The 27942-nt window shown below is 41.8% G+C and overlaps 2 protein-coding genes across 6 annotated transcripts in view; one reads left to right on the top strand and one right to left on the bottom strand.

Annotated features, from left to right (window-relative positions):
- ALG11 (ALG11, alpha-1,2-mannosyltransferase) overlaps positions 1-585 on the bottom strand; it is a 5609-nt gene extending 5024 nt beyond the window's left edge. The window contains exon 1 of the mRNA XM_017731253.1: positions 459-585. Coding sequence (XP_017586742.1) covers positions 459-585 — 127 coding nt within the window. The remainder of the gene's footprint in view (positions 1-458) is intronic.
- Positions 586-3654: 3069 nt separating this feature from the next.
- The window catches only part of ATP7B (ATPase copper transporting beta), a 43556-nt gene continuing 19268 nt past the window's right edge, over positions 3655-27942 (top strand). Inside the window, exons 1-5 of one of the 5 annotated variants that reach the window (XM_017731263.1) lie at positions 3655-3770; positions 22512-23739; positions 25272-25529; positions 26659-26822; positions 27634-27795. In XM_017731263.1, coding sequence (XP_017586752.1) covers positions 3720-3770; positions 22512-23739; positions 25272-25529; positions 26659-26822; positions 27634-27795 — 1863 coding nt within the window. In that variant the 5' untranslated portion in view covers positions 3655-3719. Of the gene's footprint in view, positions 3771-13798; positions 14327-14629; positions 14772-22511; positions 23740-25271; positions 25530-26658; positions 26823-27633; positions 27796-27942 lie in introns of those variants that run through there. The other 4 variants (XM_017731265.1, XM_017731261.1, XM_017731262.1 and 1 more) reach the window with 4 other exon arrangements.

Below are 27942 nucleotides of genomic sequence, written 5' to 3'. Positions count from 1 at the left end.
CCTCCTCCTTCAGCCCCTTCCCGCCTCCTTCCCCGCCTCCTCCTCGCCCTCACCCCACCCAGCAAACACAGAACCCGTACTCCCGTGAAAGGAGGCAGTGCAGTAGGTTGTGGAGGGGACTGTGCCGCTGCTCGGAAGCGTTTTTCCCAGAGATGTCAGAGGAGAGTGGACAGCAGCACAGCACTGGCACAGCTTAGTCAGACATAACCCGTGCTGCTCCTTGAATTGCCCTGCATCCTCCTCAAGTGATGTCCTCGGGTTCCGCGGGCAGGATGGAAGGGGGGGTACTGTGAGGAGGCGGAGGCCTCCCGGGAACACGGGGTTTCTTCTGCATCCCACACTCCCCCAAGTTTTGCCTATGTAAATGCTGGCCCTTCTCGCTAGCCAGGAGAGGAAGGGCCTCGATATCCTGGCTTGCAGCCCTGCCGTGATCTCCTGCTTGTCAGTGAATTCCTCACTATCGAGAGGGAGCTGCCTGCGACTGTGTGCAGGTTGATGTTGTGAGGCCGAGGGCAGAGTGTCAAACACAGCCTGCGCCTGGCACGGTCTCCAAAAGGATCCCAGGAACATGATCATGGGGTCCATTTCCACTGGAGGTTATCTTTAGCTGATACACTTCTTCCCCTGCTTTGTCTTGATTGCAGAGTATAGGCACAGACCAGAGGGTCAGTGTAGCAGTAAGACTGAATGGTGCTGTTTTTTTCAAAATCTTACTAATGATGTGTCAGTCCACGTCAAGACTTCATATACCTAAAATGTCTTCCTTGGAACAACTTAAGGAACTCATCCTGCTCTCCGGGGTCCTGGGAAGCGTTTAGTGAAAGTATCAGACTCTCTAGATCAGGAGAGACTTTGACAGAACAATCCAAAACATTTCTGATCTCCTGTCACATTGCTACATGTTTCTTTTCTCCCCACCACATACTCAATTTTAAAATAATAAAATGCTTTATATGCGAAGTTCGATCCAGATAACTCATTCTTCAGCCTCTTGCAGAATTGAGGCTGTCCAAAATTTGAGGGAATTTCAAACCTTGTTTCTTTAAACAGGACCTTTCCAAAAGGTAAATTGGAAGAGGTCTGTGGGAGGTCCAGAAAACATGGCCTAACATCTCATTTCTGAACCAACAGCTCTCATAAGGAGGGTGCAACAGGCATTGGTTTCTCTCCCTCAGTCTTTTGCCTCTTCCCTGACAGAGCTGTTGCCTTAAAAGCATGTGGAATGTTTACAGAATAGATCTCTGCTGGATTTACATCTCTCAACTCAACACACCTTTCTTTTCTCAACATTTGAAGATTATTGCCTGAGTTCAGAGAGGAGGCAAGTTATTCTAGGGAACAGGAAGTCCAGACTATTTTAGATGATGAAATTTATGTTTCTCCCCACTGACTTGAAAAGGAGTCCTTAGTCACTCCCTTGGAAGGTATGAATCTTAGACCAAGTCTTTAAGAAGCTGAAGGACCACAAGTCACAGCTTAATTAAGATGAGACTTAAGTAATAATGGTGGAGAGTTCCTGGAAGCAAGAGGACTAATTAATGAGGGACACACCTACATATCTGGCTTTTGAGTTTCACTTGCTTGTTTAGGGAACAATCTGCATGATGGGGGGAATATCAAATAGTTTTCTCAGCTCTAATAATTTATAGTTCACAGAATCACAGAATGTCTGAGCTGGGGAGGAATTGGTTGGATGGATGCAGCCAGAGAGTTGTGGTCAATGGCTCAATGTCTAGGTGCTGTAGCTGGCTTGGGGCAATCCCACACATGAGTACAGAGTGGAAGAACTCATTGAGAGAAGCCCTGCAGAGAAGGGCTTATGCAGTTCTCATGGACAAAAAGCTGGGCAGGAGCTGGCAATGTGCAATTGCAGTCCAGAAGGCCAACAGCATCCTGAGCAGCATCAAAAATAGTGTGGCCAGCAGAGCGAGGGAGGGAATTCTGCCACTCTCTCTGGTGAGACCCTACCTGGAGTTCTGCATCCAGCTCTGGTGTCTTCAACACAGAAGAGACATGGACCCGTTGGAGCAAGTCCAGTGGAGGGCCATGAAGATGGTCAGAGAGCTGGAACATCTCTCCTATGAAGGCAGGCTAAGAGTGTTGAGTCTGAAGAAAAGAAGGCTCCAGGGAGACCTCATTGCAGCCTTCCAGCACTTAAAGAGGGCTTATAAAAAGAGGGAGGGTGGCTTTTTACATGGACAGGTAGTGATAGGACAAGGGGCAACAGTTTAAAATTAAAAGAGGAGCGATTCAGATTACACGTTAGGGAGGAATTCTTTATGGTGAGGGTGGTGAGGTACTGCAACAGGCTACCTAGAGAAGTTCTGGATTCCTCATCCCTGGCAGTGTTCAAGGCCAGGTTGGATGGGGCCCTGAGCAACCTGATCTAGTGGGTAGCAACCTTGACCACAGTAGAAGGGTTGGAAGTAAATGATCTTTAATGTCCCTTCCAACCAAAACCTTTCTATGATTCTGTGACGTCTGGAGGTAATCTTCTCCAGCCCCCCTGGCCAAAGTGAGTACCTAGAGCAGATTGTCCAGGACTTAGTCCAGATGAGTTTTGAATACCTCCAAGGATGGACACTGCACAACCTCCCTGTGTAACCTGTGCCGGTGCTTGGTCACCCTCACGGTGAAGAAGTGTTTCCTGATGTTCAGAGGGAACTTTGCATGTTTCAGTTTGTGCCCATTGCCTCTGGTCCTGCCACTGGACCCCAGTGAAAAGAGCCTAGCTCCTCTTTGCACCCTCCCTTCACACATTGATGAGATCCCTCTGAGCCTTTTCAAGGCCTCAACAGTCCCAGTTCCCTCAGGCTTTCCTCACAGAAGAATTGTCCCACGCTCTTAATCATCTTAGTTGTTTTATTTTTTTTTTTTTAGTCCCTCTAGTGGTAATTAAAACCAGATGTATTAATACTTCCAAAGTTCTTCTGTTATCTTTTCATTAATCACAGGCTATTCAGCTGCTGATGTGAGCAGTATGAAAACTGTGCTGCTGACAGACTTGCAGACTGCAAAGCTTACCTTTAATGTGTGAATGGCCAACGCAGGCTAATTGAGTCATCGACACTTAGCAACTTACCCACCTTCATGCATATGTAGCAGAGGATATTGCATGCATGCATTTAGGGTACTGTCAAGAACTTTAGCAGGACCAGTGATGAGCTCTCTGTGGTGTTCCCACTCCAGCAGTGAGAATGCAATTCATAACCTTGTCTGTAAAAATTCCACAAGGCTGACATGCCAGCAGAAGTAAACTAGGCTTGTTATGAAGTCAATTTTGTTTTCACCTTCCCAAAGATGTACCAAGTTTTTAATCTTCTGTTGCCTCTGTAAGCATTTTTTGTCCTGTTTTAATTGCTTTCCTTATTAAGCTCCTTACTCTAAAGAAAATGGGCTTTCTAAAGTGAAAAATATTTAGAATAAATAGAATCCACTCACTGTGTGTTCTCCCCAAGCCTGCAAGGCATTTGAGACAGTTTTAAAGTATATTTTTGTAACTCTCATTCTTGCTGAGTACCCCTCATATGAATAACTTAGTAAGATAAAACCACTGGCAAGTATTAATAGAAAGAAACTGGATTAATATTGTGTAAGGATATTCATATGACAGTCATGTGGTCTGTTATAGTTTCTTCTACAGTTAGTTACTTTCTTTCAGAAATATTCACTGTGTAGCACCAAGTCTCTTGTTCAGGGCTGCTGTCTGAGCTACCAGAATGCCTGGGACCGTTTTTAGTGGATGGAATCTCAGATCGTTCATATACACAGTAAGTTTTTTCACTTTTGTATGTGTCTTGTGATAGGCTGTTGAACATTACAGTACATTTACTCTTCATTGCATTGTAACAGGAGGCAGAAATAAAGTTGCACCAGTTCTGTGCTAAATATTTGTGAAGCAAAACCCAAGCATTGGCAATAAATTATGGCATTGATAGGAAAAACACTATAGGGTTATTTTTACTGATATCTTTTAATATTGAAGTTGCTAAATATAAGCAATTCTAGTAATTTCTTTTCCACTGTCATCTTTAATTCTGAGTTACATGTTCTACGGCATAGGTGTTCACACCACGTATCTGTGAGCAAAAGCTGCCCTGCTTTTTTTTGGCAGAAGCAATGAAGAATTAAACAACTTGGATCTACAAATAATTTTTGCAGGAGAGCCTATAAAGCACGTTTATTTATATCACCAGGCAATTTATGAAGGTTGAACCCATATCTTTTGATTAACAGAAGATTATTTTCACACAAATTGTCTCAGTTGGGCAAGGACCACGGAGGAAAACAAACTGGTTCCTGTAGATTTTGACAGTGTTTTAAACTCCCATGGAATCTAAACATCTGCCATTTTTTAGGGTGGCTGAAGGAAATGTTTTCAAGCAACCTCAAGCACCGGCAGAAATGAGATGGCAAATGATGTACCCCTAATGATAACATCACTGAGCTTGCAAAATAACATGGGGACTCATCTTAAGTCCCAGCTTTTTCAGGTGGAAGTTTGGAATTCTTGAAGAGCTAGGGACCATTTTGCTATCACAGACCCAAACCCTTTTTGCTTTTTATTTTCCTTTATGCGGATAGTAATATATTTGTGGCCATCTGCACCTAATTAGGACATGAAGGGGATCATGAAGGACCACCTCTTTTACAGTCATACCTTAACACCTGCTTAAATCAACTATGAAACTCCTCAGGGAGATATAAAACTTGACTGTGATTTTTTTACTGAGTGAGCTGCTTCCATTTTCAAACTTTAAAGGATTCACAAAACTTGTTCACTGCACTGACTTGTTCAACGTGCATTTTGCCACATGTGTTTGTGCCCACCTCTCTGCCTGTTTTAGGAAGCAAGGAAGAGTTCTATTCAGATGAAAATCCAAGTTGTTTCACATGGAGCCAGGACAAAGCAGGATTTGCATTCTGTGCTCGAGTCTGGCTCCTTGGCACTGATTAGGAAAGAGAAAGGAGCCAGAAACTGCCTGCAGAGCAGGACAGAAGGGAGTTGGAGGAGACTGTTTGGCTAGTCCAGGCATGAGATGTGGGTACTGTGCCTCATCACCTCCTCTGACTTATTTCTATTCCAAGGATGAAGAAAGCTTGAAAGGTTGGTGATTTTCCCATGAAGTAGATTCAATCAAAGATTCTCTTTCAGGGGTGAACCGAGGCTGCTTAAAAGTAGTTCCCTGCTGCACTACTTTTTCTTTCAATAGGCAGAGGTACCAGGAGGGAATGATAAATGAATTGAGCTTGAATTTCCATGGCTAACATCTATGCTTTCCAGGAACTGAGGGCAGTTAATAAATCTCAGAAGGTTGCTCAGCAACTCTCAGGGTTGGTACCTTCTTTTATGCATTGGTTTTGACTAAATGTGTCCTTGGAAGAAACATTCTTTGCCTAGAGAACAGACTGATGTGACCTCTGGAAATGAGAGTATTACTGAGAGCTGAATAAACTCAATTTCAGAGTTAGAAAGCTTTTTTGTGTTTTCCTTTTCTCACAACTTCAGGCTCCCAGGAACTGTTTCTTTAGAAGTCAGATGTCTCCAGTTTCCTCTGTGTCCTCATGCAATAAATGAATGCTGTTTTTACAGTGAGTTTGAATCATGATGAGCCAGTGTGCATGGCATAGGAAACAGCCCAAGACAATGTCTGCATTTGAAACCAGGATTTTAACTATATTTCAATCCAGGTGTTAAATATTTCAGATAAAAATACTTGTAAACAGAAAGAGGTTTACTCTGTATTGCCATTTCCCTTAGATGTTTTTCAAAGCAACTGTTTGCATGGAAGAGATTACAAAAAATTTGTAGCAGTTTCCTGTGTTGATACTTTCATCCCTGACTGTTGCTTTAGTTCTGACATTTGTACCTGAATTCTTACCAATTATTGTAGGCTGCCAGTGTTACATTATTCAATAGGGAGTTATTATCAGGTATTCCAGCAGAAAAAACCCAAATGAACATAAAATAAAAAAAACAATGACAGCAAATATATTTTCATTTTTATTTTTTATTTCTCTTCTTCATTTCTATAAGTCTCTTCAGTGAATCAGTATGGCTCTATACAGGCAAGTTCTACTTATTTTCATGGTCACTTGAAGTATGTTTTTTTGCACTGATAGAAACTGGCAGCTCCATGCCTTTGGCTCTTGCCTGAGAGTTAATGTAAGGTTATGTGAGATAATAGATGTGGACAGGGCACTGTTATATAGTTCTTAGCCCTGGATAGCAAATAATTGACAGGACTTTTGTAGAAATGCAAGTTAGCTGAACAGCAGCTCAAATACGTTACAGTTTTGATCTCTGACAACTGGAAACAGAAAAGCCTTTATTCCATGTTCTCATCAGGGGTTCCCCTCCTCACTTCTTGCCTACTGGGGCAGAGTGGGTCAGCCAGAGAGCTGGAAAATCTTCTTCCCTCTCTAAATTGAGAAGAAAAATGCACCTAAGGGCAGCACTGTATTTGGGGAGGCCCCGGCTGCTGCCCCTCGTGTCCCTTCAGCCCCACCATGAGTGCGGTGATGCTGAGGTCAGAGGTGTGTGAGCAGTGCTCTGGCTTGTTTGCTTGTGGAAGGACAGTGGTCTTGTCTTGGCAGCACGTGGCACAGTCCAAAAGGGCAAGAGGTGGAAGGCAGGTGAGAAGGGCCCTCATGCCAGCCTGGCAGGGCTGTGCCTGAGCCCTGTGACACAGGGTCACCTGAGAGATTGTGCTCTCTGCAAGAGTGAGGCCACAGAGAGGGCTCTGACACCATCTTGCCTTTTTCTACCCAGTAACTGCAACCATTCCACAGGGAGAGGGAAACAAGAAGTAAAAGACCCAAACAAAAAGTGGAAACCCTTCTTCCCAGGCAGAGTTTTGCCTGGATCGCTGAGAAAGCAGACAGGACTTTGCTCAAGGCACTATGTTGGAGGAGCCCAGCTGTGGTGAGGAGTGCAGCTTTCAAGCTTATTTAGGGATTTGGGAGTTTCTGGAAACTCCTCTCTTTGTGTATGTAGGTGGTTCCTGCCAGTCTGACATAGACAGAAATAACTGTTAAGATAAACTGAATTTGGTCTTGCCTTTACATATCTAGCCTGCCCTAACAAAGGCAGTATGTTTGTATTTTAGATATGGCATCTGTAATGCAAACACAAGAACCTGTTTTGGTTTTTTTTTTCTTGAATTCAGAGGCTGAGAAGTCGACTGGCCATAGAACCTGAAATACAAGCTTAAATGAGAATTATCAGTTTCTGTCTTGTTTTTGGTGGTTTTTTTTTTTTCTTCTTTCCTTTTTCTTTCTTTTTTCTTTTTCTTTTTTTGGTTTTTCTTTTTTTGGTACACTTTACAAGTATGATGTGATTTATGCTATTTACGTAGTCTCAGGTGCCTCATCAAAGCGAAATCTTTGTTTCTGTATGTCAAATGTGAGCACAAGAGTATTTTGAAACAAGTACTGGGAAGGAACTAATAGTAAGTGTAAATCGTGTGGACTCTACTGTTGGGGACAGTTTCGAGGGTATCTACTTTATATGGAGGTCACTTAAGACATAGGCTTACATCTGTATAGGGGAAAACTTAATTGCAGATTTGGCAGGGCATCTTGGGGTCTGCTATAAGTTTGCCTGCTACAGGGTGAATGGCTGCTTACTTTGGGGAAAAAATTTAAAAAATCAGTCCTCTCATTTACTTAAATCACAATTCAAAGACTTATCACTTCATATAATCAAAGCAAGTGTAAGAGATATTTTTAAAATGCTACAACAAATACTGAGAAGTTTACAAAATAAAAGTGGAAGTAACACTTTTACTATTTCTTATTTCTAAATGTGGATATTAAATGTTAGTTCACAAGTAATAGCTCTTTGTTTTCTCAAATTAGCCTTTTAAAATAGTTACTTTTGTAATATTACTTATTCTCAAGCTGTATTTGAAATATTGCTGTTAAAATGGGAAAAATGCAGGTCCCTTTTCTCCGCATGGAATTCTAAAAAGCTTTTGCACAAACTTCACAAGACAAAACCAGCTCCGAGCAAGAGTAAATCATGGACAAGATCAGAAAATTAAGTTGGAAACACAGAAGTAAAAATACTGGTTTTGTTGTGGCGCTGCCTGACAAGTTCTGCCAGCCTTCTTAAACTACTTGGTGCATAAGCATTAGTGGAAATCTTGACTCAAATTAATTCATGCAGATTGCAATTGTTCTTTGCACTTAAACCCTGACCCAAAAGGTGTGCCTTTTTGTGAGATAATAAGATCAGCCTGGTAGTTTCCAGGCTCTTGAAAACAAATTTCTGCAGTATGAACAGATAACAGAAATTATCATAATGAAACCAACACTACTAAAAGCAGGCAAAGTACCAAGTCCACACAATTTGCGATCATACCAAAAGCTGTGGAATGAAAAGAATCAGTACACATTTTGGGGCCCTGTTACAAACAAGGTACTTCGTTCAGTTTTGCTGGTTTCGAGCAAACAAACCTTTTTTAAATATTTGGAGAAGATTGAGTCTGCTTCCTGAAAAACTGAAGCCAAAGTCTGAACTGATTTGATTTGAAATGAGGTCATCAACTCTTATGCAATTTTAATCACAGCAGGTAGGAATTTGTTTCCCTGTATTTCAGATTTCCTTTTTTCCTTATAATGTAAGAAATAATGATCATGCTTCTTCATCTGTTAAAAGCAATATCTATACCATTAATGCTATAGAAACACTTGTGTATCTGGTTGCTGACAGTTTTCTTATGACTGTGGCCAAAGAGTTCTTTCTGATTTTGTGGCTCAAAACTATGTGCCAATGTAGGTGAAGAGAGAGTTTTGTTGCTTCTTCAATACAAATGAAGTATGGCCTTTTTCTTTTGTGTTGGGTAAGAAGTATGTCAGTTAGGAGAATAAAGGACACAGTTAAGTACCATGAACATGACCATGCTTCCCGTGAACTTTCAGCTGCAATTGATTGATTCATGGGGGGAATGTGAGGCTTGAGTTGCTTAGTAGGACTGAAAAATGATTGTGGGGCAAGCGCAGGGATTTGTTTGAAGAAAAAGTGGATACCTTTACTAACTGCTCCTCTTTTAGCTTAAAGAGGGCCCTGACAGAGGCCTGACAGAGGTTTCACACAAGGGCTGGGTGTTTCACACATTCCCTCTCAAGCAATGTTTAAACAATTTGTTGATACCTGTGAGTTGCCAGCACTGTTGTTCGTGATATTACTATGAGTTTTGCAATACTTTACTTCCCCCCCCAACTTCTTTTTTTTTTTTAACTCAATGCTCCGTTTCCTGCAGTTGCCTTATATATGTTAAAACCAAATACAATCTAACTTTGCTATGACTGGGGAGCGGAGGAATTCAAACATTTTAGCCGACTACATCCTGAAGACAAATTAGGAATAACTCAAAATATTGTGAAATATGAAATGACTTGTGGTTTAGCCTTGTATCATTGTTTGTATGCCTCATTGTATTCTTGTGATGATTGTATGACTGTGTTTTGGGATGACTGTATGATTGTATTTTGGTGGCTTAAAATGATGTCTGAAGAGGAGAGTAGGAAAATGATTAACATCCAAAGGCAAGACTGGATTTCTAGAGTGATATATTAACACCAATACATCCCTCTTGGCACTGACATGAAGTGCACATATCTGAACTGATTCCTCTTGTCTGTCTGAGAGGTTGCTGCCTTAAGAGTAAGGCTAACTTTTCTGATGTGTTAAGAGGAAGGAGATTTGGCACAAAATAACCCCCCTTTTGTTCCATCTGGATCTCAGGTATCACAGGGACTTGGGACAGCTGAGTGATAGCCCATTCAGATCTAAGCATCAGAAATGCAGAGCCAATGTGGCACTGCAAGTCCAGGTGTGCTCAGTAAGAAGCACCACGGTTACAGATGCACAAACATTCACTGTAAGTCTGGTTGTGCCCAATGAACTTTCACAGCCACATCTGAAGTCTGGTGGCATTCAGTAACTCTCACAGCCAAGTACAAGGTAGTGTCATTTATGGAGCAACAGAAATGCAGATAGTTACTGGATTGCTGGTGATAAATACACCATCTGAGAAGCATGAGTGAATACACAAAATATTAATAATACAGCTGGTGACAAAGACATTAAATTGCCAGATGGCTCTATAGGGCTAAAGTACAATCACAAATACAAGCTTGATTTCTAAATTTCCCAAAGAAGCATTCAGTATAGCTAAGTGTTCAAGTCCTACTTCATAGGCATTCACAAAGGTGGAGTCTCCTTTAGCCTCCTGCCCCACTTAAGCTATATCTGTATTGTTTTCTTTGAGGGAGGGGAAAAAGGGAAATGTTAAAGTTGATGTCATTTCATGTTTAAGTGTAGTTTGAGAGACTTCGGTCGTACATGTAAAGCATGTACAGGTTTTAGTCTGTTAGCATGTGCAGAGGCATGAGAAGTAATATGTATTTTTGAGTTAGTGAAGCAAAGTTCAGCTTTTGCTCACCATTTGGGTCATTCCTGGGGCTTAGTTCCCGTTAGCTGCACTGTTTTAAACAGGGCATGACCACAACACCTCCGTGCTGCTGCACCCTTTGTTTCATGCCTCTCTTAGGGTGATACACCAAGCTCCTCCAGTGTTTCTGCTCCTAAGGTATGCAGACACTTTGTTCCTGGTGAACTATAGCAAACTCATGTGCTCCTTCTTGCTGAACTTTGTTTTTCATTTTTTCTCCCCACACAGATAAAAGAAATAAGATCCCCTAACCTCCAGATCCACATTTTTTTCCTTCAAGCATCTCATCTTCCAAGGCATTGTTAAGAGTATTTAAGATGCTTTCTTTGGGCATAGAACCAGAGGGATTAAACGCAGGCCAGGATATCCTGTAAAGCCAAGGATGAATGCACCTGGGAAACAAAATTTATGTGAGAACACACTGTTCTTGTGTGTTTATCATGTAATCTGATAATGCAGGTAATATAAAGGGGAAAACACATGTTTTATCAGTTCTGAGCCTTTAAATCAAAGGGATTTAATTTTCTTGGAATGTCCTGTGTTTTCTGACATGAAAATGCAAACACCGTTGCTGGACACTAGCAGAAAGCTGTGAAGGCAGCAGGCATGTCTTCTATTTGCCATCTGAATTCCGTGCTACCAAGCCAGAGTGATTCCTCCGGGTGAACATCCTAAGCTCTGCAAAATCTTGCCTTAAACCAGAGTGGTATTGGTATCAGATGAGAAGGGCAACATTGCCTTTCCTATTTCAGCCTTAAGTAAAATGCTTACCCTCAGTTTGCAGCTGACACAATTAGCTTAGTCTCTAAAGGGGCAATTAATTGAGATAGAATGGAGAAAATATTTTGGAAACCAGTAGCAGTCTGTTGGAGTGCAGCAGCAATCACAGAGGTTAATTCCAAGCATTTGCCTTACTTCTCTGGGAGACACTGCCAGCCTTGAGGTGCCAGTATTGGATCCCTTCCTGAAGTGTCTCCTGAACCATAAGAGAGTTGTGCAGTGATTGATGTGGGGCAGGACCTCTGAGCTTTCAGTCTCATGTATTAATGTAAATAGGAATTACTTAGCTTTAAAAGATGCTTAGTGGTTTCTGCTTTGTGAATGGTGTCTCTTCTCCAAGAGCTGCTGGAGACTCTATCAGTGGCACAGGTTTCATTTGCCATCGCTCTGCTCCAGCCCACAGCTAAACTAGGTACTGAAAGTGGTTAAAATATATCTTATGTTCCTTTCATCTGAAGAACTATAGCAAACTTTTTTCCCCCAGCCAAATAATTCTTTTTAATGTGGTTAAATACCTTGAAAGGTGAATGTGCTCAAAGCACAACTTCACGTGTTTTTTCTCTATCTCCAGATCAGTATTCAGGACTCTGCTGAAGGCAAAGGACTGTGGGACACTAAGAAAGAATTTCTCTCCATTGCTGTTAGAAACAAACAGATTTTTACCTTAGGGTTGCTCAGAAGCTGTGGGGGGGAAAAAAGGAGGGGAATAGGAGAGAAGATACTCAACATCTTGTTATTCTGTCAGTCTAAGTTGAGCTTTTCTGGTGAACCTGAAATGGGGCTTGGGATATTTTTAATAGTAAAGATACTGTCAGAGATGACTGGATCAAATATATGCTTTATTGATGGCCAGAAACTGGAATTCCAGTTCCCCAAGAAAATCTAGAATTTGAAATTGCCATTATTTGGAATGTCTGAATATCTTTGATTTGGGATGAGAGGCCTGTTTTGTTTTAGAAGGACAAATATTAGTTTTTAACTTTATATATGTATTTAGTATGTAGTAGATGTAGCTTGGTATTTAAACACATTGTGCTGAAATTTTTCATGTAAGTCAAATTATATGATTTTCAATTGCTCATTTCAAAATCAGTTAAAATCAGTAATTCCTGAAATTATTTCACCTTTAACACAATTTTCTTTTTCAGTAAAATGTTCGAACTGAAGTCAGATGTTGTTCCAACTGGTTTCACTGATAAATGTAGAATGAACACAGATACATTACTCTTTGTAGTAATTCTCTTTAGAAGAACCATTTCTCAAAATGTTTTCAAAATAACCCCTTAAAAAAGTTTACTATTATCACTGGTTTTTTATATTACGACAATGATACAAAACAGTGGTGCAGCAGTATTTGGAGTTTCGCTTCTCTGGCAGAAGACCTTCTTTTCCCAAGAATTGAGAATCCATAGTATTGGGGAAGTTATGACAGGGAGACAAGCTAGGATACTAATGTCCTGCATGGTGGCTTTTTGGACCACTCTCTATGTGACACGGGTGTGCGGGGTGTACCTCTGCCGTTGGAAGGAAGAAGAATCTGAATTTGTCCTGTCATTGGTTTTTAGTAAAGCTAGCTGATGGTATAGAGGCACATTTTAGAAAGTATAAATATTATACTAATTATTTTGTCAGGTGGAGTGTCTGTCATTGATCCCTCAGGTTTTTGTGACGTGACAGAGATATGCTGAGATTTTGACCCTGTGTGCTGACCTCTGCATGGGAGTAAATGTGTTACTTTTTCCTACAAGTCCAAGAGATTCTGATTAAATTTAAACCAATTATTTTAAGGCTTGCATGTGCAGTGATATCACTGCGCACCCAGGGAGGGTGGAAATTGCTGATACATCTATTATACTTTATAAATTTTATAAATGCATGGCCCTGTTCAGCGGTGCCTTCAGAAGTGGACTGCACTGCTGTGGACTTGGGAACAGGAGATCCCACTTACTGTGTTAGCACAGTGCTGTGAATTTGCTGTGGGCAATCCCAGAGAAATATATTGGCTCAAGGCAGGCAAGTGGTGGTACCTGTTGTGTGTATGGCTGTCTGAAGTAGATGTTCCTGTTGTTGCCCAGAGAATTTAAGGAGAATGTATCTTACTTTCTTCCTTTCTGGCACTAATTGCTCATTTAATTTTGTTTGGTTCATTGGTTTTTAGTAAAGCTTGCTGATGGTAAAGAGGCACATTTTAGAAAGTATAAATATTGTACTCACTCTTTTGTTTTCCCTCTTGAAACCAAGAATGAATGTTCTTGTGCCCTGAATGAGTGAAAGACCTTTGGTCTAGGAGCCTTATCTAATTAGGTAATTGTGGACATGTTGTCAGTGTTAGAAGGGACTTCATTTTATCCAAGAAAACCCCGGTAATTTTATAGAAGGAAACAGAACAGCATTTTCCCTGTGTAGGAGCTGTGATTGTGCACATGGCCACAAGGAGCTAATGCCTGTCTGTGTGGGCTGGTTACGCGCTGGCTGCTGCACACAGGTCATGTTTGAGTAGCTTGTGAAAGACAGCCTTGGCTGAGCCTGCTGCAACGCCGTGTGCAGAGATCAGCAGTGCCGAACGCAGTTTGGAAAGCACGAGGGATGCCAATTGGTGGGAAACATTTAAACTGGCAGGGAGAGCAGGTAGCTGAGTGCAGCAAGCAGCCTACATAAGGATCACAGGTTCCATCTGGGATTTTGTGATGAATGCCTAATGAGCACATGGATTAGACGGACAGAACTCTTCAAGCTTCTGTAAATGTAGCTGAAAGAAGCGTGGCTTACAGGACACCAAATAACTGTTCCTGTAAAACTTTTGTTTGGCGTTGCAGTATTTAAAGTCCAGAAAAATAATGGAGAGAAAACTGGACAATAAAATGAAAAGGGAACTGTCCTACTTAGCTACTTTAAACGACAGAAACATATCCCTGGTGTCTATTCGTAAGCAGCAGGCAGCTCGTGATGTGCCTGAACTACTGATTATTGGTGAAAAGTCCAAGACAGCATCGCTGGTAAAAACAAGCAGTAACTTGCAGAAAGAAGAGGAACTTCCGCAGAGTTACTCCATGGGAATGACAGAAGTCAATACAGTTGAAAGACAGGTCAGTGAGCTGGTGTGTGGAGGGGTGTGGGGGTGTGTGTGTGCATGTTGGGAGGGAAGTGGTGTTTCTGAACTGGTGAATTTAAAACAAAGCATATTGGACATGGGTTGTATATTAAAGGAGGTTAAACCTTCTTTATCTAAATTGTCTCAATCCCCAGCATGGATGCCAGCCCCATAACAAGCAGTACAAATGCAAAGTCCTCTGGAGATCCTCTGAAAATAATCCTTGAAACGAGATGTTAATGATGACTTGTGCCATAGAACCTAATGAGCATTGTTTCAGCTCCACCTCTAATAATACAGAGTGGTGATTCTTAGGAAGGAAACATAATAGTATTTCTCCTTTTGAACTGCAATTGCTTGAGTAGTTTGACAGAAGCTCATACTAGTTTGTTCTCCGAAATAACAGAAATTGCAGAAACATTAAAAGGTCCTTATTGTAGGTAAGTAGTTTATTTATATCTACTAAGTGGGTGCTAGTGAAGTTCTTGATAAATACATCTGTGGCAACTTTTTTTTAAGTTCAGTGTTGTATATAACTGTGGTATTTTTGGAGATTAACTGCTGTGGTGAAGAGACTTAGATCAATGCTCATAGAAACAGGGTGAGGTTTATTATTTTAAAAGAGTTTTTGCTGTTTAAAATGTATGTACATTGCAGTAATGTAGTTTGGATCAGTGAATATTGTGAATATTTAAGGAAAAGAAACTCTCAGAACAAAACTCAGTTGGTTGGAGCATGGCGCTAATAATGCCAAGGTTGTAGGTTTGATTCCTGCATGAGGTATTTGCTGAAGATTTGGACTTGATCCTTGTGGGTCCCTTCTGACTCAGAATATTCTGTGATTCTGTGTTTTCATGTTCTTTGAAACTATGTATGCTTAGAATGGCTGAAATAGTGTCAAACTGGAATGAAATAACAGCCAGAAGAGACCAAATATACCTCAAGGCTTTTTTTGCCTTGAGTTACTTCTTGTATTATAAATGTTTGCTAGAAAACAATCCTGACATAAATGATTTTGTTCTACCAAAGGATCTCTTCTCTGTATTCAGTTCACTGAGGTATATATGTTGCTATGAAGAACATCACAAAGAGGTTTGCCTTGTTTTAATTCTAAATTATAAAGACATTTCATTTACAGCAAGCCTTTCCCCTTTCCCATAAACCAAATGTGGTTTATACAGTTCCCTTTAATTTAAAAGTGCCTGCTAAGGTCTCTGAGGTTTGTTGACTACAGTGTAGGTGTCATTTCAGTAAGACTGGCTGCAACTGCCTAAACCTTTTCCCATCATCTGTACTATTAGAGAAACCTGATCCCAGATGAGGAATAGCAGTCCCTTGGCAGAAGCATTAGTATAATCAACTTAGTATTTTGGAAACAGAAACTCCATAAAGGCTGCTTGGTAGTAATATTCTCATTGAATCTTGATATTCAGGTTTAGAAGGTGTTTTTTCCCTCGTTTAAGACTCAGGAACTGTTTGAAAAATAACAAATTGTGTTATAAGTAGGTACTGAATATAGTAGCTACTGACATTTGTTAATTTTAGTTTGGGAGAAGAGGGAGAAAGAACAACCAGTTAAGATCTAATACATTTAAACAATATGCTCTAATGAGATGTACTGAAAAATGTTAAGGAGGGAGAGGATTGATTTTCTGTCTACTCAGAAGTGCTGCTGTTACAGGCACAAAATCGAAGACTCGTGACCTCTGATGTTTTTGTGGCTGCTCTGCCCTCATTTTGTTGTTCACTGTCTGTCTATAATAAACTGGGAAACATCTGAAGCGTTTAATTATTAGTATGTGGCTTTTCAGTGTGTGCTGCTGCTGCCTCAATCCAAAGCCATGAATCAGGCGGTTGTGAAAGAAGGAAGTAGGGAAGGTAAAACATAGATAAGATAATTCTTCGGCAGTTGTGTGCTCAAAGGTAAGAGGGCAATAACTGATTTCAACCCACAGAGGTGCAGGGAAAAGAGCAGCCCCAAACTTCTGGACATCGTGGATGAGAGGTTAAGTGAGCTCCAGCGTTTGTGGATGAGCAGGCAGGGAGAGGCAGAGGGGAGGTGCTGAGTGGGCTGGCCCCCATCTCCTCCCTGGTTGATGGCGTGGCATCACCCTGAGGAGTCTGGTGCTTGAGTTTCAGGATGTGAAAGTTGCCATCCCTGCAGGCCAGGCAAAGGAGGGCAGGAGAGCAGTACCAGCCAAGGGGGGAGAGCCTTCTTGGACGAGCAGAGAGGGGCAGTGCTGTGCTGGATCTCGGTGTGCATGATGCTCAGGGAGTTGTGGAGTGCATCTGTCACAACCTCAGCCTTGTGCTTCAGAGGCCAAGAGTGTTATACTGGCATTTGGAGGTGGCTGCACCTCTTGCATTTCCCTTGGGAAAGGGAAATGGGTAGAAGGATGGCTTTCCTGGTGACAAGCCACCCCACAATGTGACCATGAAACACAGCAATGGAGGCAGCATGGGGACTCAGCCAGGGGTGGCTGGTGGCTGGGCCGTGAAGCCAAGGAGGGCACAAACCTTGTTGAGTTCACAGCCATGGTGTTGCATCCATTCTCAAGACATGGGTCACCATGTGTGCGTGTGTGTGTGTCTTACCCAGTGCTGTGGTTTCCTTGTCTTTGGGTTTTTTCTAAGTTCAGTTGTTTTTCTCACATTTATTATGTGTCCCTTCTGTGGGAGCTTTGGTGGGGGTCAGACGGTCGGGACGGACGGAGACGAGAGATCTCTGAAGTCAGATCTTGGAACATGCGGTTTATTGCAAAGGGCGTGGGTACAGGGGCACTGCTTAGAGCTGCCAGACTCAGCTCGGAGCAGGCCCAGGAGAGCAAGAGAGTAAGCGGGTAAGTAAAGAGAGAGAGAGAGCGAGAGGAATGAGAGTGAAGAAGTAGTAAGAGAGTGTAGTAAGAGTGTGAGTAAGAGTGTCTGAAGTCCTGGTTACAATACAATAAATCATCTTCTGTACTGAATATTCTAATTGTCACTAACCAATCTAATACAAGATACAAATCCTATATTATTTACATACAGCCTATAAGAGTTCTTATATTACCATAGAGTGTTACATCTTAACTTCTAAAAACTACTCTTTGGACCCCTTCTGCTGAGCTAGTAGGGTCTGCTCTGACCCTTGGACCTGCCTGCAAGCAGAGGGTATTGTTCAATCAAGAGGGGATTACCTTCAGTCGGCCATACCATTGTTTTCCAGTTGTTCAGTAACTAAGACTTGGTAATTCAAAGGTGGCTTTCATTTCGATGTTGCTTATAGTTTTCATATTCCCAAAATCTTTTGTCAGGCAATCATATTTATAAGGCTTTCCTGTTTCATCTTCCCCAACACCTTCACTGCTTGAACTCTCAGCCTTTGCATATCTGAATGGGAGTATCCAAAAGAAGGAGCCTGTTTTGGGGGACCATGGGTCAGCATGATGCTAGGCCTCTGAGGGCAGCCCTCATTGGAGTGGGTTTGCCCCACCAGCCATACAGACCATGGGAGAGGACTGCCTTTCCCAATGGACCTGTCATGAGCTCTGGATACTATGATGCCAAGAGCTGTATGCCAAGGGCTCAAGACTTGGTGCTTCCCATCCAGCAGAATCTCCCTGCCCTGCTCCACCTCCATGCTTTTGCAAACAGTTAGTCCAGCCCCAGGGCATATTCCTGTTGGATGATCTTCGTCCTGCTGGCTGGAGACAGTCAGAAAGTAGAGTATGAGCATCTGCCTCTTCCAGCTGTTCCCAAGCCCTGCTTTGCCCCAGGACAGGCATGAGTGCTACAGCTCCTGTCTGGGACATCAAGGGTTGTTCTTCATGCCTTGTTTTTTGCTTTGAAATCCTCATACTGGACATGTGCTTCAGGTTCCATGCTCCTGCACATTTGCTACTCATCTTGGGTCTGGTTCAGAGCTGTGTCCTGTAGATGCAAGTGTTTTCCAGCCAGCTCTGGTGCTTTCTTTAAAGCTCTCTCCATCTACTACGGCTTCTGTGTCAATAATTTTTCAAATTTCTTCTATCTTTTTTTTTTAATTGTTCATATGAGCTTCATAACTACTTTGTGTCAAGATTCTTAGCTTTCAGACTAGAGCCTCGGTCTGCTATGTGCTTTCAGTTCCAACTTTTACTTGCAGAACAAAGGAGGAAAAGAATTGTCATCATTTCATGTGCAATTATTTACATATTCTTTACACAGATACTGTAAAAATATGCATGAGACTGGTAGAGCAAACAGACTTGGTGTACACCTGCCCTTAAATGTCACCCATTCTCCTTTGGTGTGAGAGACAAAAGAGTAACTATGGCCAGTTCTTTCAGACATTCCCTTCTGGATGTAGAGTCAGATGCATTTCCATTATTTCGTTCATATTTCTCTCTAGGCAGAAACAAGCCTGAGACTTCCAAGCACCTTCTTTGGCATTTTTGGTGGTGATTGCTTCTCTGATCCTCTTGCAGATGGTGCCTCTGAATTACTATACAGCCTCATAGATTCCATTTTATATGTGGATGTTGGCTGGTATCAGGAAACCCTTTTCTGAAACCCAGCACATGCCTGAGGAGAACTATGGTCACATTTCTGTATGCCTCATCTGCGTGTCCTTACATGAATCTGCTGTTTTCCTCTAGTCTGGTGTAGAAGCACTCTTCTTGCAAATACACACATAGATGTATTTGTGCCTCTTCTGTTTGTGGGTTTTTTTGAAGCTGTTAAAAACAATACTAAAGGCTTTGTAAATATTTTATTTGTGCCTGTGCATATTTCTTGGTTTTGGGGGAAGATTCTTCAATGTTTTGGCACTTGTGTGTTTTTGGTGGGGTTTTTTTAAAGGAAAGAAGGTTTTTTTAAAGGAAAGAAGCTTTTTAGTTTTCTTATATCCACATCCCCTCTATTTTTTCCTTGTCGTTTAAAAATTTGTGTGCAAAGATTTTTCTCCTACAGAGCACAAACATCTGGTTTTGACAAGTAACAAACAAAAAATTTTTGCCAATTCTTCTGAATGTTGGGATAGCTTTTTATGCAAAACATAAAGCAGTGGCCAAGTTTTGAAGTTTCTGTGGCTTACAGTGCATTAAAATAGCAGAATCAGTCCTTGCTTTTATGTTTTTCAAAAGACTGGATAATGAGAAATACCCTCTAATCTTTTTACACGATTAATTTGAATTGCTTTTATATCATGGGGTACCTAGGAAAACTGAGACAGTGAGCATGGGGGTGGAGGGAACACACTGGAGGACATAAGGCCTGCAATGGTTCCTGAGTTTCATCTGCAAGTGGCGGCCAGACAGGCAGTGAAGCAGAGAGTGGAGGATGCTCATCTTGCCTGTTTCACCAAAGGATGCAGAAGGCAAATGCCTTTGTCCTGTGAGCCTAAGTACACACAGGGTGAGCTTCTGTAACTGTCACACAGATTTCACTGGGTGTTTGTGATAAGAGCAGGCCACTGTGAGCAGTGTCCTTGGGGGACTGGGGACAGGGAAGAGCAGATGAGGGACAATATTCACATAACAGTTCTTGAGGCAGAATACAATAAGTTTGAGTTTAGGCCACATTTGAAATGCGGTGGTTGAGAGACTGTTTTCACATGGTTTTTTTCCCACACACAAGGCCAGGATATTATTTCAAATTATGGGAAGTCACAATAACGAAGACACAAGAATGGGAGTGTCTTGGTTGTCTTTGTGTGGTGCTTAAACAGAGAACCACCTTTGCAGGAAAGTCTGATTAACTGTTAATGCTTTGTTTTGAAAGGAGGAGCTTATGGCACATTTCCGTGTATGTTGGGGATTTCACTAACTTCTGGAAAGGGAAGTTCAAGGAGAGCAGTGTCCTGGGTGCTGCCAGGCCTGTGGGAGGAGAAGGCAAAAGAGGATGCTGGAACTAAAATATTCCTGTGACTCTTCTTTCCCAGCATCCCTGGAGTGCAGTCATGAGGCCAAGCAGAAAGGGAGAGAGCAGGAGGGAGAGTTTGCTGTCAGGATAGTTGAGGTGCTGCATCATAATCCTGAAGAGTTGAACTTGCTCATTCCTCCTCCTGTTCTAACAATTACAGTATGGAAAAGGCTGAAAGCAAATTTCTTGTCTTAAATTTTTGCTGGTTTGGTTGTGACCCCAGACCTCATTATTCCCAAGCTGTCTAAGCGTGAAACAAAATCAAGTTAATGAATTTTGAATACTGCATCAAATGAACTGGATGCAGTCTAGTGTTACTAAGCAGCCTAAATGCTTCTCATCCATGCTGTGGTATTGAGAAAGGAGTTTTCTTGTGGGTCATAGGAACAGGATCTGCAGTACTGACCCTGATCCAGTGGCCCCTTCTCCAGGCTCTCCCTGCAGTAATGCCCAGCATCGGACGTTTTACTGAATGCCAGAGAGCCCAAGGCTTTGCAGGCAAGAGAATAGATTTATCCTAGTGGCTTTCATCTAGATCTTTAGTATTCAAAGTTGCCCTTAACCATGGACGTGAATTTTCATGTTCTTTCCATGAAATCTGACAATCTAGGACTTGTACCTGCCCTTTTCAATCTTCCTCATCACATGGCTCCAGCAATTGGAGACGAGTCTGTGCTCTCAATACTTGTGCTTGATAAGCATTGGTGCTTTTTTTTTTAAATATTTCATTTTCAATTGAATTGAGTGCATTCAGCTGTAGAGTTCTGGTATTGCAGAGCCCACGATCTGACAGAGATAGTTTACTTCTGGCTGGCCTATTTCATTACTGGCCATCCTGAAAACCAGTGTTGGATCAAATCACTGAGTTACTGTAGCACAATTTACAGTCCTTCTTAGGTGACTCACAAGTAGGTAAATAAAATTAAACGACAGTGAAAATATCTGTTTGTAGTTCTGTGTCTTCCAAGGCCTTGGTAAGGTACAGATTTCAAGGTGTCCCGATTTTAGACAAATTAAGGGAAATGCTCTGGGAGGAACGTCCGCTCTGATAGAAGGCAGGTTTCAGCTGCCCCTCCCCCACCAGGTTCGGAAAGAAAATTCATCGGAGGAAAGTGAAAAAGGGAAAAAACCCGCTATTTATTTAACAAACACAATGTACGCAGGCAAGTGAAAGAATAATGCTAAATAATAAAACCTCTCGCTGTGGAGAGAACCTGGTAAATTTCAGAGTCCTTTCGGTGAGTGTGGCTTTCTCCTCTTCGGAGCTGGGTCGACTTGAGCCCCTCCGGGCCGAGGTGTAAGGTCTCCTGGCTGATGTTTTGGTGTTGTTGAACGGTCTAAAAGAGAAGGAGAAGAAACCGAAGTTTCACGAAAACTCCCTGCTTTAGCTAACGAACAAAAAGCTAGCTAGAAAGTGGGAAAATATCACTCCCTTCCCTGCTGCAGAGAGCCGAGCTGAGTTGAGCAGCCGGAGCAGAAGCCAGCAAGCTTATCTCTGTTTTTGAACACAGCGCCGGAGGAATTCCACCGGCTTCCCCCCCCTTAAAGGTCTGCCTTAAAGCTACAGAAAAGGCACAGGACTCGTGTCTGGGCATAGAGCAGGCGGTAGGGGATACACATCATAAAGTCACCCCAAGACACAAGGTAAAAGGTCTGTATATTAAATGCAGAGAGCCCAGGCCTTTGTGTGCATGCATATAGCTCTTCAAGTGTCATGCAGCTGACCCTCCCTGCACCAACTTGTTTCAGGCTTCTGGAAGAGTAATGATTCTGTTTTCTTGGGCTTTTTGGTTTTCTTTGGTTTGGTTTGCACTCCTCCTGAGAAGTAGCATGTTGGCCAAACTGGACCAGTTTATGGTCTTTTGGAGAGGCAGTCAGCACACTCTCTACTGTGACCCATTGTGCCAGTGAGAGTGTGCTCTGAAGAGCAGCCCAGGCTGTGTGATGGAAGTGTCCTGTGGCTGCAGAGAACTCAAGTTTTAAATTACTTAGTTGGGGTAGGAATATTGAGTCAATTCTGCTTTTATATCCCTAGTCAGTATTTTCTAAATTGACGCTCAAGAGACCTGTCAGAAACCTGATTCATCATCATGGGCATAACTCGCTGGTAATACATTCCAAGTGTAAAATAATGTTGTAAAGGGTTAAAAGGGTTGTAACCTCATAAAGGCTTGTAAAGGGTTTTGGCCATATAGACTGACTTGAGAGCACTTCTAAAATGTGCTTGAGAGCATATGCAGACTGTTGTTGCTTTTACAGGGCTGAAGATACATGCATTAATTTTTACTTTTTCTCCTTAGGCTTTGTCCAACACTGATTCTCCTCCTGATTGTGAGCTGAAGCCTACAATGAAACATAATTTTGCTTTTGACAACATGGGCTATGAGGAGAGCTCTGAAACCATGCCCTCTCCACCTTCCCCAGAGCACAGTGTGGTAGTCAACATTGTGGGAATGACTTGCCAATCATGTGTGCAGTCGATAGAAGGCCAAATTTCCAAGGTGAAGGGCATTTTGAGAATTAAAGTCTCCCTTGAACAGAACCATGCTGTTATCAAGTATCTGCAGTCGGAAATAAGTCCTGAACAGATTTGCCAGGAAATTCTGGATATGGGCTTTGATGCCAACATAGCAGAAGATAAGTTGACAACAGCGACTGTAAATTTGCCAAGCTTGAAAGAAGCAGTAGTTAAGCTTCGGGTAGAAGGCATGACATGCCAGTCCTGTGTCACCAGCATTGAAGGAAAGATTAGGAAACTACACGGTGTAGCAAAAATCAAGGTGTCACTTGATAACCAAGAAGCAATTGTTGCTTACCATCCTTACATCATTCAGCCTGATGACCTCAAGAGACACATCAGTGACCTGGGGTATGACTGCACCATTAAAAGCAAATCAGCCCCTTTGAAGCTGGGTGCCCTTGATCTCCAGCGCTTGCAGAATGCAAACCCTAGGGAGACACCTGCAAGTCTCAAGAGTGATGGGCTGGATCCACTGGTTACCGAGGTGGGTAGCACAGCTACAGTGACTTTACAGATAGAAGGCATGCACTGCAAGTCCTGTATCAGAAACATCGAAGGAAATATATCAGATCTTCCTGGCATAAAAAGTATTAAAGTGTCTTTGGAGCATAAATGTGCTGTGGTACAGTATACCCCAGATTTCATCACCCTGTCAGCTTTGCAGCAAGCTATTGAATCCCTTCCACCTGGAAACTTTAAAGTAACCCTCCATAATGGTTCAGAAGCAGGCAAAGCAGCATCTCCCTCAGGTGCTTTCACATACGATCTCATCAGACAGCCACCGCAAGGCACGACACTTACGGCTGTTATTAAGATTGATGGCATGACCTGCAATTCTTGTGTACAGTCCATAGAAGGGGCCATATCACAGAGACAAGGAGTGCAGCATGTAGCAGTTTCTCTAGCTGGCAGTACTGGGACCATACACTATGATCCAGCTGTCACGAGTGGAGAAGAGTTAAGAGCTGCCATAGAAGACATGGGATTTGATGCCTCTGTACTGACAGGTAACTGTTTTTTCTTCTGTGGGTAGCATGCCAAGCTGGGTCATGCAACATCTGCACTGAGACTCCTTTCTGGAGAGAAACTCTTAAAGCATCACATTGACATTGCCTCTTCTGAATGTCTGGCCTGATCTGACCTTGCTTAGCAAGGGAGAGAGGTTTCAGCTGTAGAGCACCTTGTTTTGGCCCTTAATAACTGCAGCAGTGGGTGTAAGAGCTGAGTTACATTATGAAGCTAAAAGGTCTGAGGTGCGAAGTCTTTGAAATAGCTCATCCCCTTACCCCCTGAAGTAGGTTTCTTCCTATGTCTACAGGCTGCTGTAAGTAGATCTATCAAACCAAATGTTTTCATGTATATTCCAGAGTAATAAAACCTACAAACTTAATGAAATGTCTTTCATTTAAAACCACTTTTTACTTAGTTAAAACCTCTTTTTAGCATCTTTAGCCTTTGAACTTTATTTCTCAGGTATTTTTACCTGCCTTACTTCACTAAACCTCGCTTTAGGCAAGGTAAGTGGCAAAATGCAGGTACTCTTTGGTGGAAACACCTGCTTTTACATGTCAGCTGCAGCAGTGTGTGCATTTTGCACATGTGCTCAATGTTTAAAAAGTTTTGATGCACAATCTCCTCTCTAGCAAATTTCTAATGTGGCGATTTTTACCTGCTTCAACTAAATGTATCAGCTTTGAAAGACTGATGTGGTTTACCTGAAATTAAGCAGTTTGATCACAGAAAACCACATCCTATTCACTTCTCTCATGGTTCCAATCCCTCTGAATCTGTGGTACTACTACAAATGAGGAGGGGCCTGTATGTGGCATTTAATTATGATTTGTTTAGTTTATAATTTGTTGGTAGGAGACCTTCCAATACATCTGTGGAAGAGGAGGGAACCCCCTGTGTTTAACATGTTCAAAAGCAACTCCTGCTCCTTTACACAAACCTCTGCCCAAGGGAGGTAGTTTGGGAACACAGCTTGAGTTGTGTGTCTGTTCAGTATTTGGCACAAGGGTAAAAATGTTTGCAAGAGGCCTGTTTGTGTTCAGGTCTCCTGGGTGCTTCCAATACTCATTTTGCAGTACTTGCACCATGAATACTGTGCCATAAAGACAAACCTGTTGAGAAACTTGTTGTTTTCCTTGTTGAGATGAAGTGATATGAGTTCTGCATAGATGGCAACAATGACAGAATGGATATGACTGGACTACATTCTCTGTGCTGGATAAGGACCTTTTAGATACCAATATATCTTTATCAAGTGGAGGTAGCTGTCAGCTCTAGGCATTGAAATTGCAGGGAATCATTTGCCATCTGAAAGTGGAAAACTAGTTCTGTAGAGTTAAATGGTCATGCAAGTTGTACTGGTGAATGTGTATTTTTATAAGCATAGTAACAACCTATATTACTTCCATGTGGAGACCACGGTTATCATGTCACTGTCCAAACAACAATGAGGGTTTGTGTGGTTGATAAATATGACTTGTTTGTACTTCTGCATCATCCAATCACACTGTAAATAGTGTTTGTTTAGTGTATTGTGCATTTATTCAAGATACTGCTACTGGAGAACACAGGTGCCAGCCTGATGCCAGCAAAGCTGCCGTGAAACCTGGAGCTCCAGAGCCTCCTCACCAAGGCTGTGCCTCAGATGCTCTTCCAGACAGTCCTCACCTTGATGGGTCAAACAGGCTCAGTGGAGCCACAGAAGAAAAGTGTGTTTTACAAATCACAGGCATGACCTGTGCATCGTGTGTGTCTACCATTGAAAGAAATTTGCAGAAAGAAGATGGTAATAAATTTAAGATTCCTATAATGAGTCTATAAGGGACAATGGGATGGAAAAGGCATTCTATGAGATTAATGGAAGAGGCTGCCATACAGCATCTGGAAGTTAAATAGACTTAATGCTCTTTCTTAGTGCTAATGTAACTATGCCACTGTTCAACTGTCCTATTGCACTGGTGGACAAACTTGATGAACATACTTGCAACAATAATTTGTTGTAATGTGATAAAAAATTCAAATCAGTCTGAAGACAAGAACAGAGAAATGGTTCTCATTTAGTTTTCAGGGCCTTGTTGGTTTACAAAGCCATCCATCTCGTCCAGAGCCGTTGAGACCTCTGGCATGTTTGTGATGTGAAACTTACCCTTCAGGGCATATTTGCACAAGCAGGTACAAACAGATGTATGGCTCCACTGCCAGAGTAAGCTTAGGCACAGTGGTGTTTACTAGTCTAGAAGTCTGCAGGCTGGGGCTGCCTTTCCTCTGGCCATACAGAAGATTAACAGATGAGCCTTAGCAATGTCTGGTTTCATTTGTATCAGCATGCCTTTGGGAGGTTTTGCTTATTGATTTCTGTGTCCCCACTCTCCCAGTGATGGTCTCACTGCCTTGATTTAAAAATTAAAAAATGCATTAGGTCTTCAAAACAATTTTATTTTTTTGTCTTGTGATTTTTATGTTTTGCTTTTCAATTCTAAATGTAGATTTCTGTGGGGTTTTTATTTATTAAAATATAAGGAGGGGTGGAGAGCAGGAAAATAAAAAGGTCTAGCGTTGTGCTGTGTGGCTCGTTCCAAACGACAAGAGTCTAGGGTAGATCTTGCAGCTATGGGTGTAAAGATTGCTTCCAAACATCCTTTTTGTTTCATTAGATCATAGCAAAACTCACCTCCTTCCATGTGTAAATCTTGCAATTCCTCTCATTGCTAAAGGAAAACTCAGTGTGGCTGTGTCTCTGTACAAACTTTGCTGTTGTGACTAGGGAACAACACTAGAAGGAGGCAGAGAGAAATCAGTAGGCTTATAATGTCTCTAAGTCGTTACAGTCCTTAGTGAGAGTCACTTGTAATATTTTATTTTTGTTTCCCTCAAGGGAGCTACATTATCTAATATTTTTGTTATTGCCACTGCAGGAATTGTTTCAGTGTTGGTAGCACTGATGGCAGGTAAAGCAGAGATAAAATACAAGCCAGAACTCATACAGCCTCTTGAAATAGCACAGCTGATCCAGAATCTGGGTTTTGAAGCTACTGTCATGGAAGATAATGCAGAAACAGAAGGGCAGGTGGAGCTTCTTGTAAGTCATGTGTATTTGAAATTATATGTTGGTTTTGGAAAAGTCAGGTCTGGAAGACTCATTTTCTTGCAAATACCTTTGCTTGAGCAGTTGTAGCTTCAGCAGCTCAGTTCTGGCTGGTGATGCTGTTTTTTTCATAATTGCTGAAATGACAGAATCAACTTGGCTTAGAAGAACCTATCCAAAAGCACTGAAATAAGAAGTGATAGTTCTATGTACAGATTAGACTCTTCTTAGAAAGCAGAAATGAAACAGAAGGGTTTTTTTCTCTTAAGGCACTTGAGTACAGACTCTGGGTAACTGAGAATGTGTCAACAAATATGTACTGCTAATGTTAAGGGCTTTGTATAGAGGTCAAGGATCTTTGGGTAAAATCAGTAAAATTAGTAAATTGTTTATATGAAGGATGGATTCCTCAAATACTAATTTTTATTCTCTGACAAATACTTACTGCAAGACAGATAACAACAGTCTGCTGCTCTGTTAATAGATCACGAAGTGGGAACATGCCTTGTTGAAGCCACAGGAAAATTTACATAAGCGAGATGAAGTTACACATGCAGAGTTTGGCTTTGGCAATGTTGATGTAGGTGTTGATGGAACTCTATTAGTTAGACTTTTACAGTTAATAGCATGTGTGAGTGCTGCCATACAAATACATAGCTGTGACTAGATCTGCTGTCTGCACAGTTTTATAATAAAAGTGGATAGTTATGTAAAACCTTTAGGCTGAGGCCTTGTCTCAAGTACACCTACAAATATTGGGTGAATGTGGGGGATTGCTAATGACTCAAAACTGTGTTTTATTTAGATTACAGGGATGACTTGTGCTTCTTGTGTTCACAATATTGAATCCAAACTCATGAGAACAAATGGCATATTCTCTGCCTCAGTTGCACTTGCGACTAGCAAAGCTCACATCCAGTTTGATCCTGAAATTATTGGCCCTCGAGATATTATAAAAGTAATCAAGGTAGGCTTTGGAAATTTTTTGTGTATGGACAATTACATGGTGAAATTTAGAAGAAAATAAAGCAGCTGATATTTGAGAGGTTTCACTGGTTTTGTAGACGCCATAGTTATTGCCATGTTTTTACACTCTTGTGGTGAGGCTGCTGTG

Source organism: Corvus brachyrhynchos, unplaced genomic scaffold (genome assembly GCF_000691975.1).
Source record: "Corvus brachyrhynchos isolate BGI_N302 unplaced genomic scaffold, ASM69197v1 scaffold103, whole genome shotgun sequence".
Taxonomy (NCBI): Eukaryota; Metazoa; Chordata; class Aves; order Passeriformes; family Corvidae; genus Corvus; species Corvus brachyrhynchos.
This window is presented reverse-complemented; position numbering and strand designations above follow the sequence as displayed.